This window comes from Apiospora hydei (genome assembly GCF_038363865.1).
Source record: "Apiospora hydei strain CBS 114990 chromosome Unknown utg000005l_segment0_segment0, whole genome shotgun sequence".
NCBI classification, from domain to species: Eukaryota; Fungi; Ascomycota; class Sordariomycetes; order Amphisphaeriales; family Apiosporaceae; genus Apiospora; species Apiospora hydei.
Window position 1 is genome coordinate 3,149,018 of NW_027117364.1, and position 17,208 is coordinate 3,166,225.

Genomic DNA, 17,208 nt, shown 5'->3' on the forward strand with positions numbered 1-17,208 from the left:
TGAACCATCAATCTTTGTATCTTGAAGATTGATCCATGCCGTGTTGTTTCTCTCCGGTATTTCTTGCTTGCTCTGTTCTGTGCACCCGTTTGTCGGTGTTCGGACACGCAACCGTCTCAGCCTCCGATGATAGAGATCGATCTGTATCAGATAGGCCCCGTTGAATACCTTGCTTGACCCCCGGTAAGCATAGACCGTCCAGACCCCTCGTCTCTACATACTACCCTGTTCCTGGTCGGAGAGTAGCTCACACCACCCATAACCTTAAAACCCAACGCAAGCAGCAGGGGGTGCCGCCCTGGACGGCTGAATGGAGGCGATACTGTAACAATGAGCTAAAAACAATGATTTTTCACCATTTTTCACTTGAACCACACCCTTTACACACCGATTTATACGCCCCCAAAAGGCAACAATGTACCCTCGTCGCTAACCATCGTTCGAGCCAGCTTTCGAGCCAGCATTCGAGCCATCGTCACCAAACCATCGTCACCAAACCATCGTCACCAAACCATCGTCACCAACCATCGTCACCAGCCACTGTCATCAAGCCATCGTCGTGTAAATGTGTTGATTGTGTACGATTAATGCCAATTCTTTCCGATCGACGCGAAATCTAGGTCGCACGTCGATTTTGGCTGGCTCGAAGGCTGGCTCAAAGGCTGGCTGCGACGAGGGTTAACGATGAGGGTACATTAATCTTATCGATAGGGTGAAAAGCAGCTAGAATTGACCGTTGAGGGGTAAATCTAACCGATTTTTAGCTCATTGTTACAGTGTCGCCTCCATTCAGCCGTCCGCTGTAACTGCCAGAAGAGGCTGAGCGGCTCTGCATCTGGGCGACCGTTGCGCGATGTTCTGAAGAAGCTTAATCCTAACCACCGATCCCGAGATCGTCAAAAGATCACCAACCAGCACCCCTCTACCTAGCCCCTCCCTGCCAACTGCCCAGCAGGATTTTCACCAGTCATGGTACCCATGATCACCGGTGTTGCATTGCCGCCAAATGGAAAGGTCCCCTTTAATCCCGCCTCACCCAGGGCGGCTGCCCTGACGTCCTCTCGACACGTTTCGAACCTGCAATGAGCTGCGCCTCGGGTTCCTCTTGCAATGTTCGGCATTTGGTGTTACAACCTGAAGCCCTATCAGACGAGGGTTCTTCTAATCGGCCCATCTTTCACGTTCAACGGCCCTGCCCATTGGCGTTCGTGAGATCGATTCGGTTAGGCCGCGAGGTTTACTGGTTTACTCAGCTATCCCATATACATAAGGGAAACCTTCCCTCTGCGTCTGGACCAGAGGCCTGCCCTTTTTTGCTTTTCGGTAAATCGGATGTCTGTATTGTCATTCATTTTCGCCTTATCTTCTTCTTCTCGTCTTGTCTTGTTTTTAATGTGCAATATCACTAGCTGGCAGTGAACACATTCCCTATTTCCAACTATCACACCTAGGACTTTCGTAGATTTCGACAACCACCACCTTTGAGACACACCAAGGGTTTTCCGGTCCTTTACTTTGACGACCATCCTGTCGCTTCTGGGTTTCGAACCTCATATACACCGCCGTGAGCAAGAGGGGATTCATTGTCGGGGGATCAACTACAGCCGCTCGCTCACGCCCACTGCCAACTATTCGCCACTTCTTCTTCCTTTCGACATTAACCCGGCCGACGCCAAACGTATTCACGATGAAGTACCTACTCGCCCTTTCAAAAATGCTGCCCCTGGCGCTGGCAACCGGAGGCGGGATGCCGGCACCGGGTGGTGCCATGCCACCAATGGGCGGCAGCGCCGCAGCGCCCCCAGCCGGTGCGCAACCAGCAGCACAGCAGATGGCCGTCAGCACAGTCTGGATCGCCGTGGCCTCTTGCGCCACCGGTGCGCCCGCACCTCCTATGCAGTGTGTCCCCTGCGGGGCCTCCGGACAGGCTCCTGGCGCTGCCATGCCTGCCGGCAAGTCGATGAAGAAGCGCACCGGTGGCGGAATGGCCCCTCCTCCCATGGGCGGGGAAATGCCCGCCGGGGGTATGCCAGCTGCCGGGGGTGGTGCTGGCATGGCACCTCCCAGCCATGGGGGAGCAATGCCCGCAGCGCCGGCTGGACACATGCCGGCAGCAGGCATGTCTCCGCCAGCCATGCCAGCCCACGGAGGCGCTGCTGCAAAGCTCCCTTGTTGCCCACAGGGCATGCCCATGGCGGCGCCGCCCGCCCACGGCGCGATGCCGGCCACGGGGACTATATGCCCTGCCCCCATGATTTGCGTCAACCCCGGCATGATGCCGCCCGCCCAGGGCATGATGCCCCCGCCGCCCGCGGGATCGGCAGCAGCTCCCCGCCCATGATGCCACCTCCAGCTGCCACGCCGCCTGCCGCTGGCCACCCCAGCATGGCGCCGCCCGCTGCTGCACCGCCAGCTATGTCGTCCGCGCCCCAGCCCCCGCCAATGATGATGCCGCCGCCCGCAGCAGCACCCCCGCAAAGTCCAGCATGGCGCCCCCAGCGGCCGCGCCGCCCGCCATGTCATCCGCCCCCAAATCCCCGCCCATGATGATGCCTCCCGTGGCCGCGCCGCCCGCCAAGGCCTCCTCGTCCGCGGCGCCGATGCTGCCCCTCCACCCAAGGCCTCGGCCGTCGTCCCCCCGCCGCCGCCCATGGCGAGCGGCGGCGCCGCGACCAACACCACCAAGCCCGCCAACGGGACGGTGACCCGGCCCACGCCGACGCAGAGCGTCATCACGGCGCGGGCCTCGCGGCTGCAGACGTGGGGCGGGAGCTTGGTCGTGGCGGCGGGTGTGGGGTTCGCGGTTTTGATGTAATGATGCTGTTACGATGATTTCTTCTTTTCTTTTCTTTCTTTCTTTCTTTGAACGAAAACAAAAGCACTAGTTTATATGTAAAAGTGTTTGGAGGAGTTTGGAGAACACCTTCATATGCACACGAACTACCGACGGCTAGGCCGTCGAGGACGAAGAGGAGAACAGGCATTCTTACGACCATCACACACGCTCATTCCCTCCTCCCTCAAGCCCCTTGGCAAAAAAAAAGAGGGCACGATACCCGTTCGGCTAGAGGCCGCTGCCCCTACTACTACTGCTGCTACTGCTATTCAGTCACGATCTTTCACTGTACATATATCTATGTTTGACACATGAACCAGGGCTGTAGAAGAGTTCAAGCAATTGACGCTATATGGATCCTAACAATATGTACATTTACTGGACTATCCCTGCACTTGACGTTGCATCATGACCATGTTGTAGAATTGAACTCGCATGGAAAACACTGCAGATTGTAGCGTAGGTTTGTGACTCACTTAATCACCGACATACTCATGAAGTTTTGACAGCTGCTGCCTAGAGGAATGTTCCCGCGAGTGAAGAGAGTTTATGGGGCTGTAGATCCGTCGAACGTAGTAAGCACCCGATCCATCTGCCGTCTGCGGCGCAGTATCCGCCGTTGTCAGGCTGCGCCGCAGGCGGCGTGGAGTCACAACACGAAGCCTACCCGCTAGACCATGGAGCTAAGCCGCCAGCCTACCCGAATATGGAATATAAAAGAGACAGGTCTATGGTATCTGCAATCGCGTGGTGAAATCGGCATTCGAATTATATGCATCACTCCGTTACCTGACACTCTTGACTCGCTTCAGCCAGGCAAGATGGATGGGCCACCCGATAACCCTCGTATCTGCACCATAGCAAAGAGAATATCCCCATTACCCCCAGAGCTGATCGCTCCCATCATCGCTGACCAGCAACTACATCGCGTTCTAGAGGTGAGTGTGCACCGACACCGACACCTTGCAAGTAACTGACAGGAGGACCATAGCTGTCCCTCGTTCCGACCGCCGGCCCAAGTCTCCTCTGGGCGATCAAGAACTCTCTTCAATGGAAATGGCTATTCGTCCGCGAGGATGGGACCAACCAGCTCGAGGAGCTCCAGCGGCTGTTCAAGTCGATCAATCTCCTGTCCTGGACCTGGTGCCGACAGGCGGCCATGCGGATCCCCGCCATGGCTAAGCGATACGACCTAGACGTCGACAGTGCAAGCAAGAAAACGACATCGCTCGGGCAGCTCCAGGAGGGATTCCTCTCCGTATTCCGCGACCTCCTCCCTGTGCCCGGACGGCATAGGCGATTTCGGGGGTTGACGTAAGTAAAAGCACCATGATTTCCCCTCCCACCGATTGCATGATGTACATACTGACGGGTGAAACAGTAATGCGGAATTCGAGTCAGTCACACGATTTCTACCTAAAGACATCATGTCCCATATCACTTCTGCAGAAGCCCCCGAAAGCATGCACATCCCAGCGCTGGAGGAGTGCATGAAGTCCAAGGAGCCCGTGGCGGAGCTTGCCTCGACCATAGCCAGCCACGACTGGACAGCCGACCAAGCCCAAAACGTCCTGCCGTATCTGGCGCAGGCGCTCACACTACAGGCCCAAGCCAAGTCCCAAGAGCTCCGTCGCCTCGCCGATCTGTACGAGGTATTCCCGGCCGAACTCAAGGAGCCGTTCGCGCCCCAAGAGCGCCGAGGGGACGCCGCGAAGCAGCACATTCTGGACGGTCTGCGCCGCGACGCACAGCGCGTGCTCACCAAGCCGATCCGCACCTCTGGGAAGGTGGACGGGGGTACCCGTTCAACTGGAACCGCCGCTCGCACCCGTACCGCTTCCGATACCCGCACCCGGCCCTGGTCCCCGCGGACTGGGTGCTGCGACTCGTCTGCCTGGCCCTGGAGCGGCACCCTTTACCCGATGATGGTGACGCCGCTGGAGCAGCTGAAAGCAGCGAGCAAGGCCTGAGGTACCCGCCAGAACTACTGCCGGACCTCCGCCAATGCGTCCATGGCTTGCCAAGTATACTTGAGTACAGTGGCGTCTCCGCATATGTACGATATAGACAACTGAGTGACCCTTCGTTCAATGTCGCGCATGTCAGCTATCTCAAGAAGACGAAAGAGGTTTCGCCTCATTGCTACGCTGAGCTGGACTGGCTCGAGGCCCTTCTTCGGTGTGTTAGCTGGATTAAAGGCGAAGCGCCAAAGCTCGTGCAAGAGAGCTTGAAGACTCCGACTGACAAGGACAAGGTTCATGAGGAGGGGGCCAAATCTTTGAGCACTGGGGAGAAGATACAATCGCCCGGGGCCATCTCTCTAGTTGATTATGCACCACTCCTGACTCGAGAGGACTACGAGGCTTACGTCTCGAGGGAGTCGGCTGAGGTCATTGCCCAACAGCTCCGAGTAGACTCTTCGCTGAGCAGCGGGCACTTGGACCGGCTCCCGTCCCTGTTGGCTCTATACCTACCGCGGATCCCTTCCGAGCGCGCGCGCGACATAGCGGCATGCTTGCTTCCAGGGGCCGACAGATCGGTGCGAGAACTCACGTACCAAGACATGGTGAAGAAAGCCCAAAAGGCCATCCGAAGGACCCCGGTCGGGGTACCCTTTGAAGATTACCATGGTTACACGTATCGTCCCAAGATAAAGGATTCCACAGCGGATCTTTCGGCAGAAGGAACCTGGGAAGTGCTGCGCGACTACGCCGCCTCCAGACCAGCACCGAGCGGCGGGCCCTTGCGCTATTGCTACGTGTGCCAGACGTACCTCAGCCGCGCCCACAAGGTGTTCCCGCGCATGTGCGAGCCCTGCGGAGATTTCAATATCGCCGGGTCGGCAGTCTCCCTTCCATCCAACTTGGAGCTTGGCGGGAAAGTTGCCCTCGTTACTGGCGGGCGCATCAACTTGGGCTTCCACACTGCGCTCCGGTTGCTGCGATGCGGTGCTGCGGTTATAGTCTCGACACGGTACCCGGAAGACGCAGTTACTCGATATGAGAACGAAAGTGACTTTGCCGTCTGGAAAGGCCGTTTCAAAGTAATCGGGGCCGACTTCCGAGCGGCCGGAGATGCCTTTCAATTGGTTGAGCAAGTGCGAAATCTTGTTGGGCAGATGGGCGGAGTGCTGCACATTCTGATCAACAATGCGGCCCAGACGCTTACGGACAGCGTGAGAAAGGAGCGGTACGCCGTGTCCAGAGAGAAGCTGCTGAAAGGCCAAGAGACCGACAAGCCGATGCTGATAACGCACTCGTATGAGCCCAGAGTGCGCGGCGTCACTGACCATCGCTTGATTGAATCCAGCGGCGTTGAAGCATCAAAGCTCAGTGGCCAAATAGCCGGTGGTATTTCGGAGAAGGATGCAAATGCTTTGACCGGCCAAGCGACTGATTTAAGCTCCTCCGTCGCCGAGGCTGAAGATGGCCCGTCGTCATGGGTGCAATCTCTAGCCGACATACCCTACGAGGACGTCATCTCGGCGCACAGCGTCAACACGTTCGTCCCGCTGATCCTGATCCGCGAGCTGATGCCGCTGATGAACCACGCGATGCGGCCGGGCTACAGCCCCGCGAGCGCGGGGCCGCCCCTGGGCTACGTCGTCAACGTGTCGTCGCGCGAGGGCCTGTTCGAGCGGTCGCCCCGGAACAAGGCCAAGAACGGCAAGCACGTGCACACCAACATGTCCAAGGCGGGCCTCAACATGATCACCGAGACCGAGGCGTACCGGGCCTGGCGCGGCGCCCGCGTCGCGATGAACACGGTCGACCCGGGCTACATGAGCGCGGCGCCCGAGTTCGAGCACGCCCACGGCGGGGAGAGGCCGCTCGGCTGGGAGGACGGCGCCGGGCGGGTGCTTTGGCCGGTCGCGATGGGGGAGAGGCTGGTGACTGACAAAAAGGCAACTCCCGTTTGGGGGCGGTTTCTTAAACACTATGGTGCTACGCGGGTTGATGTGCGATTAGGTCGAGGTTGAAATACATATAGATGGAGAAGTGGATCGCTTAAGGAGAGGCAGCAGTAGACAGCTGGATTGATAAGAAGTGTTACCTGCATGCCATTGAAGCTAGTATCTTAGTAGCCAGTAGCAAGCCTTTTCAGCAATCAATTCCCGACATCCTGCCAGAGTGGTTAATGGGTGAGACTTGAATCCTCAGTGTGAGGTTCAGCCATCTCATGACTTCGGTCGCGTAGGTTCAAATCCTGCGGATGTCGTTAATTTTCAACTTTTTGCATCTTCTTTATTTTGTCCCTATGTGCAATCGCATTGGATTGAGCTTGTATCACATCCAACATTTCGTACGATATCGTTCAATAACCCAATGTTACGTTGATTGGGATCTGTCTGATCATCTTGTGTTTGGGTGCCCTGTTGCCCCTCCTTCAGCGCTGCATTTCTGTCCAGCACGAATAATTAGTGGCTCTCAGCGGACGGTCTAGGGCAATCGAAGGGCCCAAGCCAGTAAACCAGCGTTGCCGTTTCGAATTCAGGGACCCTGTTGCCTGCCCAAGCTCCAATGGCCTCCCTAAAAGAACCTTAAGCAAACATTACCCCTCGACTTGCGTTCGAGCCTACTTACTGTGAACTCTGGATGCAATGCGTGTCGACACATTATAATTGAATGGTTGAATAGATATGGTATTTTCAATTCCTAATGGGTTTCATTCCGATTGCATTCAAATTCTCGGCATTCACGACGTGCCTGTCGGCTTCTTAAGATCTCCTTCGAGCCATTCAGCAATGGCCAACAGCTTCTCCTCTTGATATCTCCGGCCGACGATCTGCAACGAAACCGGCGCGCCATCATAGATCTCCGGGTCATCTGTGGAGTTCCGTCATTAGTTCTCGGCCATTACGAAAGAACTGGGCTGGGAAATGTGCATCACGAGCCTCTTTTGGGGAATACTTACAATCACTCTGTATCTTCTTATCCAGCTCGCTGACCGGCCGAAAGCCCGCGTCGACCACATCAACCCCCTTATCCACCGTCGTAACCGGCACCACCACGCTCGGCAAGTCCAGCGCGTTGACGAAGCTGGTATACGCAATGTAATCAAATCGTCCCGGCCGTACCACGGTAAACGGCGCGCAGACCGTCACGAACACGTCCGCCGAGGTGCCGTTCCAGTAGTCCAGGTACTCCTTCCGCCGCTCCCGCAGCGCGCGGTTGGTCGCGGCGATGGCCGAGGCGTCGGCTTGCGGCCGCTCCTTCCAGACGTTGAGCAGCTGCGGCGCCCACGGCTCGCCCGAGAGCGCGAAGTCCTTGCGCACGTCGGCGCCGCCGTCGTAGATCCAGGTCTTCATGATCAGGTCGGTGACGGCCTCGTGCGACTTGGCCGGCGGCTGCCAGTCGAAGACCTTGTTGCCGGACCGCGCGACTACGTCCCGTAGCAAGGCCAGGGCGCGCTTCAGCGGCGGGTGCGGCGTCGCACCGCCGTCGTGGTCGAGGAACCCAATGCTGAGCCGTGACGAGGCGATGCGATCCTTGGTCTGCGCCTTCCAGGTCCGCTCGCCAGGGTATCTCTACGACGAGCGGATCGTGGAGCCAAGGCTCGGCCGACAGGATCGATTTGGTGAGGAGCTTGACGCCGCCCGCAGAGGAGGCCAGCGGCCCGACGACGCTGAGCACCGAGTTCTGCCCGTCCATGGAGTTCGCCATGCCCTCGTACGGCAGCCGGCCCGACGTCGGCCGCAGCCCAAAGAGCCCGTTGAACGCCGAGGGGATGCGGATGGACCCCCAATGTCCGTCCCGAAGCCGCCCGGCGACCCGCCGAGCGCGATGAGCGCCCCTCGCCGCCGGAGCTGCCGCCGCACGACAGGTGGCGGTTCGCCGGGTTCCACGCGTACCCGATGATGTTGTTGACCGTCTCGCCGCACATGAGGGAGTGCGGCACCGCCGTCTTGCAGTAGAGCACCGCGCCGAGCACGCGCAGCTCGCGCACCATCTCGCTCTCGAACGTCTTGCTGCGCGGGTCCCCCCGCTGGCCCTGGAAGCTGTCGATCCAGCCCACGTAGCCCATCGTGGTGTCGACGCCCTTGACGTGGAACTGGTCCTTCAGGCTCACGGGCAGGCCGTGCAGGGGGCCTTTGGGCTTGCCGTGTTTGGCGAACCAGGCGTCGAGTTCCTTGGCGTCTGCCAGGGCGGCGTCGAAGAACGTCTCGTGGAGGCAGTTGACCTAGCAACACAGGTAAGCGATTTCGTTTCTTGTTCCGTGGCATGTGCCATTGGTGTACGTACCAATTGGTGGCTAAGGGAAGCGCGGTGACAAAAGGCTTCGGCGACCTCGACGGCGCTCCACGCACCAGATGTCGTCTTCTCGACTATGCCCACCGAGTCGGCTTTGGTGATCTCGACTTCCCTTTGGCGAAAGGAACTGCTCGATATAGGCCCCGGTCACATTACGCTGTTCGTCTACGGTGGGGATCTTGTCCAGGCGCCATTTTGCAGGGATGGAGGCGAGGATGGCTTCGCGTTTTGCAGCGGCCAGTGTTTCCCACGATGCATCACCAGTGCTGCTCATGATTTCCGTCTGTGCTCATGTACCTCTTTTATAAACTCTTAAATAGTTACTTGACGTAAGTTTGAAGCCCCGAACTCTAAGTTGGGATGACACATTTATAGTCAACGACACCCGCCTCAAGATTGCCGTCAGCATAGGAGCGGGGTAGTACTGTCTGGTTGGAGTCCAATATTGGAGATGGGTTGGCATGGCTTATCAGTTCCTGTTGTGTTACCTTCCGATGGCACTTTTCTGCAGGATACTGTCTCCCGTCGGGCGCGGGGCGTGGTCTGGTGTCGGGTCTCGGTGCATACCGACTTTTAGACGTCAAGTTCCGTTCGGCTTGGCCTGGAAAGGAAACCAATGTGGTTCTGTATGTGACATGGATGCATCGTGCATGGTGACAGGATAACCTTGCTAGCATATCTTCAATGTTATAGCTGGAAACCCTTACTAACTCTTGGAAAACCCTCGTTAGGGATCCGACTTTCGGCATTCACTCGCAAACTTCGGTCGTCGATCATGGGCTGGTGTTTACACTGCATCATCTGATTCCCGATCATTCGAAGTCGTCTAAAGGGCATTATTGGGGAATGCATGCGTTTGATCCGCTCAATTATTCAGGCGAGTCCTGGCACTAACCCTTCGACGGGAGTGCAATAATATATGGTGGCTGAGTAACACGTCAACTGTGTGCTACGCTGAGGGGACCTTGCCCCGATGAGTTACACGAATGCCTGCTCAAATCCATTTTCATCTCCTCGTATCGCCTTCGTCACAGCATTATCTCATTCCAGCTTGGCATACTCATCGCAAACCGCCTTCAGCTGCTTGAACGTATCAGGCTCCAAGGCACTGTGTCCCGCCCCGTTGATGATGTACAGCTTCGACTGCGGCAGCGCCTCGTGCAGCTTCCAGGCATACGTCGGCGGGCACAGCAGATCGAGCCGGCCCTGCACGAGACTGGTGGGGATGTGGCTGATCCGCGCGATATTCTCCGGCTTCAGGAACTGCATCGGCTCCAGGAAGCAGTCGTGCACGAAGTAGTGCAGCTCCAGGCACGCGTGCGACATGACCCAGTCCTCGTCGTCTAGCTTCTTGAGCGCCTCCGGGTCCGGCTTGGCCGTGCTCATGCACATCTCGCGCTTGTTCCAGGCGCGGGCGGCCGCGAGGCGCGCCGCGCGGTCGTCGCCCTGCGTCGTGAGCTCGTAGTAGCGCCGCGTCCGGTCCGCGTGCTCCTCGAGCGGGGGCAGGAAGTCGAGGATCTCGCCCTGGACGTCCGGGTAGAAGGCGGCGCCGGCGTTCTCGGCCCAGACCCCTTCCTCGCGCGAGCCGAGGTAGATGCCGCGCAGCACCAGCGAGCCGACCATGGCCGGGTGGGCCTGCGAGTAGGCCAGGCTGAGCGTCGAGCCCCAGGAGCCGCCGAAGACCATGTGCCACTTGGGGATGCCGAGGTGCGTGCGCAGGGCCTCGATGTCGGCGACGAGGTGCTGGGTGGTGTTTTCGCGGATCTCCGCGCAGGGGGTGGATTTACCCGCGCCTCTTTGGTCGAGCAGAACCACGCGGTAGATTGCTGGATCGAAGAAGGCCGTGTTGGCCTTGGATGTGCCAGCCCCCGGGCCGCCGTGAAGGAAGATCACTACAATGACAGTTAGCTTCCTGCTTGTTGAATTAAGAAGAGTCACTCGTAAGGACACGAATCTTACCTGGCTTGCCATCTCGCGGCCCGTACTGTTCATAGTGCAGGTTGTGAATCTGGTCGACTTGGAGAAACCCCTCGTCGAAGGCGTCCTCGTGCGCGTATCCGACATTGGTAGCCATGATGAACGGTAATCTTGACTGGAGTTCAAGACAAGAGTGAATTGAATGGTATGGAATTGCATCAGAGAGAAACATTGGTGTTCAAATAGGTTGTTGCATTTCGTGACACCCCTGCTTACATGTACGGCATGAGTCACGATTGCCAATTCGGGGGTGAGATGAGGGGGCCCGGATTTCGTGCGAGGAGCTTACGCCGAAGAACTGACCAATGAGACGAGGTTTAACTACTAAGATAAGCGAGAGGACAGTTCCTTGCACGGCAGGTTGATTACTTTAGTCGGTGAGTCGCAGAATGAAAGCAGAGGTCAGAAATTGTTGGGAAGCATTTCGGTATTTGGGCTTGATACGTGATTGATTTAAGTATCGAGGTAGGAACATCTAATCTATGCTATAAAAACAGCTCGGGTAAGTACCTGCAATATATAAATCAACACCATAGCTAAATCAAGCTCGTGAAGCAGAATACTAGGTACATAGTTTAGCGACAGTCTGCTGTGTAATGTGCGACCCAAGCCAGTTGCAGGTCAGCGAACGAGACCGGGGTCCTTCATAGTTGCACCAGCAGATCCTCTAAGATAAGTCACCAGCAACATAACACCCAAGACCCTCGAAGTGTCTATCTTCGGATCATGGGTCTTTCCGGGGCTATGTACCACTCCCTCGACGAACGTCGAATCCCAACCCGACGGTACTCGTCCGGAAAGTCGCCCCTGTTGAAGTTGGAGTCCAGGTCCACAGCAAGGCAGACGTTCAACGTACCCCACGCGGCCTGGTTCTTCTTGTATCGTAAATGATGGATCATTTCGCAGACTTTGCGGCAGTAGTTATTCAACTCAGACCATTCCGTGAATTGCGTGCCAAGTAGTGGTATGATTCCGGAGGTCAAGGACGGGCCGAGTAGGCGAAGATTCGTGAAACCGTGGGTGTCGCGTGGGAGGTTGGAGGCCAAGGTTCGCAACTCCCTGCAGTTATATCCCACAGGTTCTGCATCGAGTGGCGTCCAATACTTGGCATACGAAGGAATATGGCGTAACGAATCATTCTTCGAGTACGCTGGTGTTGGGTCAAAAGGGGCTGCTGAAGACAGAAGTAGCAACCAGCTTAAGCATTTTCAACCCGGTCATCTGGCTAAAAAGCTGCTTTGGCCTTGTTCCATTCAACGACCAACTTCACTTGTCTGTCCCGTTTCATCGATAAAAAGTTTGACCATCCCCATGAGAAAATATCCAAGTCGTAGGGTGGAGTATGGCCGACGATGGACAAGGCGAGGTTCCGAATTTTGGAGCTGCAAGGAAGATTTCCCAGGGTTCCAGAGGATCAAAGGCGCACATCGCACCGGCAACATATAATAGATCGAGGTCCCAGTTGATGAAGAGGTCCAGGTTGTGAACTAGCCCGGAGACTGGCTTGGTGTCCTTGTTGATCTGACTGACCACTTCGCTGGACTCTTTGTTTGCCAGCAACAGTCCGTACTCGCACCGTCTGCTCTGTCCAGCAAGCACGCCAGGCCACAATAGTGTGTACTGCCTGGCGATACTGTCTTCGCTGGGATACCATAGGATGACATAAGTATGGGGCTTAATGCTGGCAAATATCCAGATGCGCTTCCGCACGTCGGTAGGAAGATTGGGGAATTTTCTGAATGCTGGCATCTTCTTCTTCATCATCGAAAGGTTGTTCATGAGGGAGAAAAGTCGAGTATCGGTATATGTAAATCTCCAGGATAGATAACAAGCAGGAGCCGTTCAATAGCGTATTATGCCCCCTTTTGGTTGCGGACTTGCCTGCCTTACTTAAAGGGATTCTTCTGGAACCTTTTTGAAGCCCGATCTGATCTAGGCACCAACATCAAATGCCTGAGTTTGCAGGTTCTATCTCTGGTATTCTGAATTGCGTCGTTATAACTCAAGGTTACACCCGGAGGACTGCTGCTTGGACAAAACTAGGTGTAATGTAAATCCTGTGTCGTCCCCCAAGTTCAGCTTTGCAGCAATTCACTTTTGCCGATATGCGTGAAACGTCAGGTTGATATTTGTCTGGAAACATCAAAGTTTACATTATACAATTATAGAGCTGCTTGGGCATGTAAGAACACACACGATCCCAAATTGATATATCCAAGATCTCACAATCAAATTACATCAGTCCAACAAGCTTAATACTGTATTGATCAAACACCCTTTCTATTATACAGGATCATGAGGTTACTTGCATCCATAGAGAGAGGTATGAAGACAGCAGGCGCTTCAAGTGCCTTTATTTGTAATTGCATCCACCAACGCCTGAATGAGGGATTCAGTAACCTTCACACCAATATCTACTCCATCTTCCGTTCCCAGAGGTGGGACATGAAAGAAGACCGTATTCCTCCTCTTGCCCTTCTTCTCCATCTCGAGTAGGCTCAAGTAGTAGATGAACCCGCACACATATGTCCCGACGTCATCGCTCAGGCGGACGTCGAGTTCCCTTTGCTCTTGCTTTTCCTTGGTGCCTTTTGTGCCCTTCTTTCCGCTCCCTTGGGCTTTACCAGCCCCTGAGGGAAAAGAAGAAGAGGAAGAGGACGGCAGCCTCAGTCTAGCTTGGGCTACCGAGTCCTTCCACGAGTCAACGACCTCCTCCAGGGGAAGATCGGTAGTCAGAGACGCAGACGACTTGCCAAACCGAGTCTTGTTCTCCGCCCGTGTGAATACACGTCTCGCAATGTCCGGGATCTCGTGGTAGCCCTCCTTCAGGGCGCTGGACTCGACGGCGAAGTAGTCCCTCTCCACTGCCAGGCCCATGTGGACAATGATATCGGGTTCATGATCCGCAATCAACTTTGGCACCACATCTGCGATCTTGTGGTATGCTGCAGGAATCGGCTCAGGGTGCGCGATGATGGTGACGTTCCCTGAAGGAAGGGTCTGTGGGAGGCGGCAGACGATCTCATACGACGGGTTCTTGGCAATGTCCAAGAATGGCTGAACATGTGTTAGTTACGCTAATAGGTTGAGCAGATTATAAAAGGGAACCGACTCCGAAACCAGTCACAAGGACTTTTGTAGTGCTCTCCCCTGTAGCCATTGTGAGATCGAAGGCGTTTCTCTGTAGGTGCGGCAGTAACGGGGCTCGCTTGGTCGTCCGTATGTGTTATGATGCTTCAACTTTACAAGAACCCGATAACAGACCTGGTAAACGTAGGTACTGCCCTGGGATATGCAGGAACATGTGTTTTGTGGTGAATGCTAAAGGATCCAACCAAGCCACTACGGTCGCCAAGGATGAGTCAGACCGGTATTTTGACTGCGCCGTTCTTTCTCTGAAGCTTCATACAAGCCAACCAATCCGTGACTACCTTCCTACATAGGTACCCACAATCAGCTCAAACAGAGCAAACGCTTTGTATCAAGCTATGACATTGGAATAAACTAGTCTTGGCGTTCGAGTCCACCGGTCTTGTCATGGTGGCCGCTGTGGATTGACAGGCCACAGGAAATGGCATTACCAGGGAGACTTCTCTGTATCCCTAGTCAACTCCTACCAAGCACCTCATCACCGCAATCGCGTAACAGAACATGCACGGCAGATCCACAAACACCGATCTGAAAGCATGTAGGTGCAGCCAGCTCAGCATCTTCTCCGCCGTCGCCGTCGCACCCCCGTCCTTGCGCGCCGCCGTCACGGCGATGATAGCCTGAGCTTTACCCTTCAACCTCGCCGCGAAAGCGAAGTGCAGCAACGCCAGCAAGGTGCCTCCGTCATACCACCATGCAGCAGACGACGAGGCCTGTGGACTGGGCTGGGTGGAGTACCGGTTCGCGAGTCCCGTGGCGATGAGGGCTGGGTAAAAGGCCGACAAGATGTACGACTTGCGCGTCGTGAAGATATCAAGGTATGATGGCAAGACAGTGTTGGCGTGTTTGGCGAGTCTCGGGTTGAGGAAGACCCAGAGGAAGAGCAGCTGGTCCATGGAGAACCGCAGGACACAGGTGCTCAGCACCAGCGGCGTGATGCGCAGGAGAGCGATTGAGGTACTCATTCTTGCTTGAAACCGGGGGGAGGGCCTGCGACGGCTTCGTTTAAGGATTCTCAACAGCGCCAAAATATGATGTCGGGGATGGTGACAGCAGACTTCGCTAGAGTGCATAGTGAGACCCTCGGAGCTATTTTTCTCAATAGATGCTGACCACTTGACCGAAATCCGCTGTGCCGGGTTTCCCCCTTTTGGGTAGGTAGGGTTACAGTTACATCCAACCTCCAACCGCAGGCAAACAGCACGTTGATAGGATATAACGAGAGCAAATGGGATGACCCGAGCTTTAGGCTTAAATCGATGGCCAACAGATGCATAAGGACGCCTAACTAACTTCACTTCTTAATCGCAATCCTTGAGTTGCTTGCTGCCTGATTGCCATTGAACGGATCTACCACCTGGCGGTGCATGTTTATTGTCTCTGTCGACCTAGCCATGCCCCCTTACTACTCATTCATCGCTTAATCTCGAAGGCGTTTCGTCCAGAGACATTTGTGTCCATTCCTCTAATTAACAGCACACCCCAATGAAGAAGGTGCATCGTAAGAGAAGCTGCTGGGCCGAATCGGGGGGATTGTCAAGGAGTAATACACGCTGATTTCGACAAGCATAGCCGGCAGCATCCATCCACACCGGTTCGTTGCTGATGATTATGAGATAAGACAAGGGATAGATTCCCTCCCACCAGCCATCATCTCGCTTCACACAATCCTCCCATCCATCCTGAAACCTGGCCCTCCTGATCCAAATCAAGCCCGCGCCCTCGCATCGAACCTCCTCCCAAACAAATCATTCCCCCCGGCACCAGCGGCTTCGTCGGGCTCGCCGGCGGCGCCGTGCCCGAGGTGGTGGTCACGGGCGGCAAATCATCGTAGCAGACGGCGGCGATGCGGCACTGGCAGCTGCCGTAGCAGGTCTGGCAGTGGGGCGAGGGGTCCTGCCCGCCGAGCTGGACGTACGAGCAGGCGCTGCTCTCGCGCCGGCAGTACAGGCAGTCCTGGCAGTCCGCGGGGACCAGCGGCGCGTTGCAGTTCTGACCGCAGGTCAGGCCGCAGCTCTTGCACTCCGGGTCGCAGCTCGGCCAGGCTTGGGCCGTGACGGTGGCGGCGACGGTCAGGAGGGCCGCGAGGGCTTGGGTGGTGCGCATCTTTTGCCTTCGTGTATGTGTCCTGCGAGGAAAGGTGGTGGTTGGGTATTGGTGCGAGGGGTCGTCGCAGTAAGCAGGTTGCTTTGCGCTTTCGCTTGCTCTGTGTGGTCTTGATTGCCTCGGCAGTCGAGCTTCACAGATTTGGTAGCGACAGTGTGGTAGGTAGCAAGATCGAAAAGGCTCGGTGAGATCTAAAAAGAGGAGAAAAAGAGGGACGGGCTCCCTTAAATACTTGGAACTCTCGGAAGACGGGGAGGGCCAAGTTCACATCGGGGCAATATACCCGGTCGTCAACGGTACGGCGGATGAATTCAGCTTGACCCTAGTTGATTGGCAAGACATCGAAGTCGGCATTAGCCCTGCAGCCAGCTAGACACAAATCGATCCGCAGCAACAAGCCATTGGCATTCCAGACTGACGGCGGCGGCGGCGGGCGGTGCGAAGTGCAAAAACCCTCGTCTCTGTTCAATCAAGTTCAGTTTGGCGCAAGCAGCCCCCACCATCATCACAACATCCAGGCAAGCTTGAACTCAAAACCTCGTAATCTTCACGCGGCTACCTGGCGGCAAGAAAGTCAGCATGAAACAAAACGGCGAATAGTATTGTTCGATTGGTTGTATCCGAGTAAAATCGAATGATATCTACAGATATTGCAGGTGACACCACCGATTCCTGTCAGTCAGCAGCCACGTACATGGATCGACCATGGGTTGAACATGACCCCGAGTTGACACTCCGGGACTGAAAGTGCATAACACGAACACAGTCAGATAAGACACTACTTAAAGCAAGCTGTGCCCCGTCGCCAGTTATCATTCCATCCTTAGCTCATCCACGAGGGAACCGAGTACACGCGAGCGTACAGCAGCTTGGATGCTTACCACTTTG

The 17,208-nt window shown here is 55.9% G+C and overlaps 8 protein-coding genes across 8 annotated transcripts; all 8 read right to left on the reverse strand.

Annotated features, from left to right (window-relative positions):
* Positions 1–1,428: 1,428 nt before the first annotated feature.
* On the reverse strand, positions 1,429–2,274 carry PG997_006428 (uncharacterized protein; the record flags this gene model as incomplete). The annotated part of the gene is made up of 1 exon (XM_066810743.1): positions 1,429–2,274. The coding sequence occupies one exon, from the start codon at positions 2,272–2,274 to the stop codon at positions 1,429–1,431; it is 846 nt and encodes a 281-aa protein (XP_066669666.1).
* A 139-nt stretch (positions 2,275–2,413) lies between these two features.
* Positions 2,414–2,984, reverse strand: PG997_006429 (uncharacterized protein; the record flags this gene model as incomplete). The annotated part of the gene is made up of 2 exons (XM_066810744.1): positions 2,414–2,820; positions 2,942–2,984. 2 exons carry the CDS (start codon positions 2,982–2,984, stop codon positions 2,414–2,416), a joined length of 450 nt encoding a protein of 149 aa, XP_066669667.1.
* A 2,322-nt stretch (positions 2,985–5,306) lies between these two features.
* PG997_006430 (uncharacterized protein) lies at positions 5,307–6,128 on the reverse strand (the record flags this gene model as incomplete). Its single annotated transcript, XM_066810745.1, has 1 exon — positions 5,307–6,128. One exon carries the CDS (start codon positions 6,126–6,128, stop codon positions 5,307–5,309), a length of 822 nt encoding a protein of 273 aa, XP_066669668.1.
* A 159-nt stretch (positions 6,129–6,287) lies between these two features.
* PG997_006431 (uncharacterized protein) lies at positions 6,288–9,361 on the reverse strand (the record flags this gene model as incomplete). The annotated part of the gene is made up of 6 exons (XM_066810746.1): positions 6,288–6,729; positions 7,536–7,662; positions 7,751–8,348; positions 8,402–9,016; positions 9,079–9,088; positions 9,144–9,361. 6 exons carry the CDS (start codon positions 9,359–9,361, stop codon positions 6,288–6,290), a joined length of 2,010 nt encoding a protein of 669 aa, XP_066669669.1.
* Positions 9,362–10,128: 767 nt separating this feature from the next.
* Positions 10,129–11,161, reverse strand: PG997_006432 (uncharacterized protein; the record flags this gene model as incomplete). The annotated part of the gene is made up of 2 exons (XM_066810747.1): positions 10,129–10,979; positions 11,047–11,161. 2 exons carry the CDS (start codon positions 11,159–11,161, stop codon positions 10,129–10,131), a joined length of 966 nt encoding a protein of 321 aa, XP_066669670.1.
* A 616-nt stretch (positions 11,162–11,777) lies between these two features.
* PG997_006433 (uncharacterized protein) lies at positions 11,778–12,843 on the reverse strand (the record flags this gene model as incomplete). Its single annotated transcript, XM_066810748.1, has 2 exons — positions 11,778–12,238; positions 12,498–12,843. 2 exons carry the CDS (start codon positions 12,841–12,843, stop codon positions 11,778–11,780), a joined length of 807 nt encoding a protein of 268 aa, XP_066669671.1.
* Positions 12,844–13,407: 564 nt separating this feature from the next.
* Positions 13,408–15,179, reverse strand: PG997_006434 (uncharacterized protein; the record flags this gene model as incomplete). Its single annotated transcript, XM_066810749.1, has 3 exons — positions 13,408–14,121; positions 14,177–14,245; positions 14,682–15,179. 3 exons carry the CDS (start codon positions 15,177–15,179, stop codon positions 13,408–13,410), a joined length of 1,281 nt encoding a protein of 426 aa, XP_066669672.1.
* Positions 15,180–15,627: 448 nt separating this feature from the next.
* PG997_006435 (uncharacterized protein) lies at positions 15,628–16,320 on the reverse strand (the record flags this gene model as incomplete). Its single annotated transcript, XM_066810750.1, has 2 exons — positions 15,628–15,639; positions 15,979–16,320. 2 exons carry the CDS (start codon positions 16,318–16,320, stop codon positions 15,628–15,630), a joined length of 354 nt encoding a protein of 117 aa, XP_066669673.1.
* Positions 16,321–17,208: the final 888 nt, after the last annotated feature.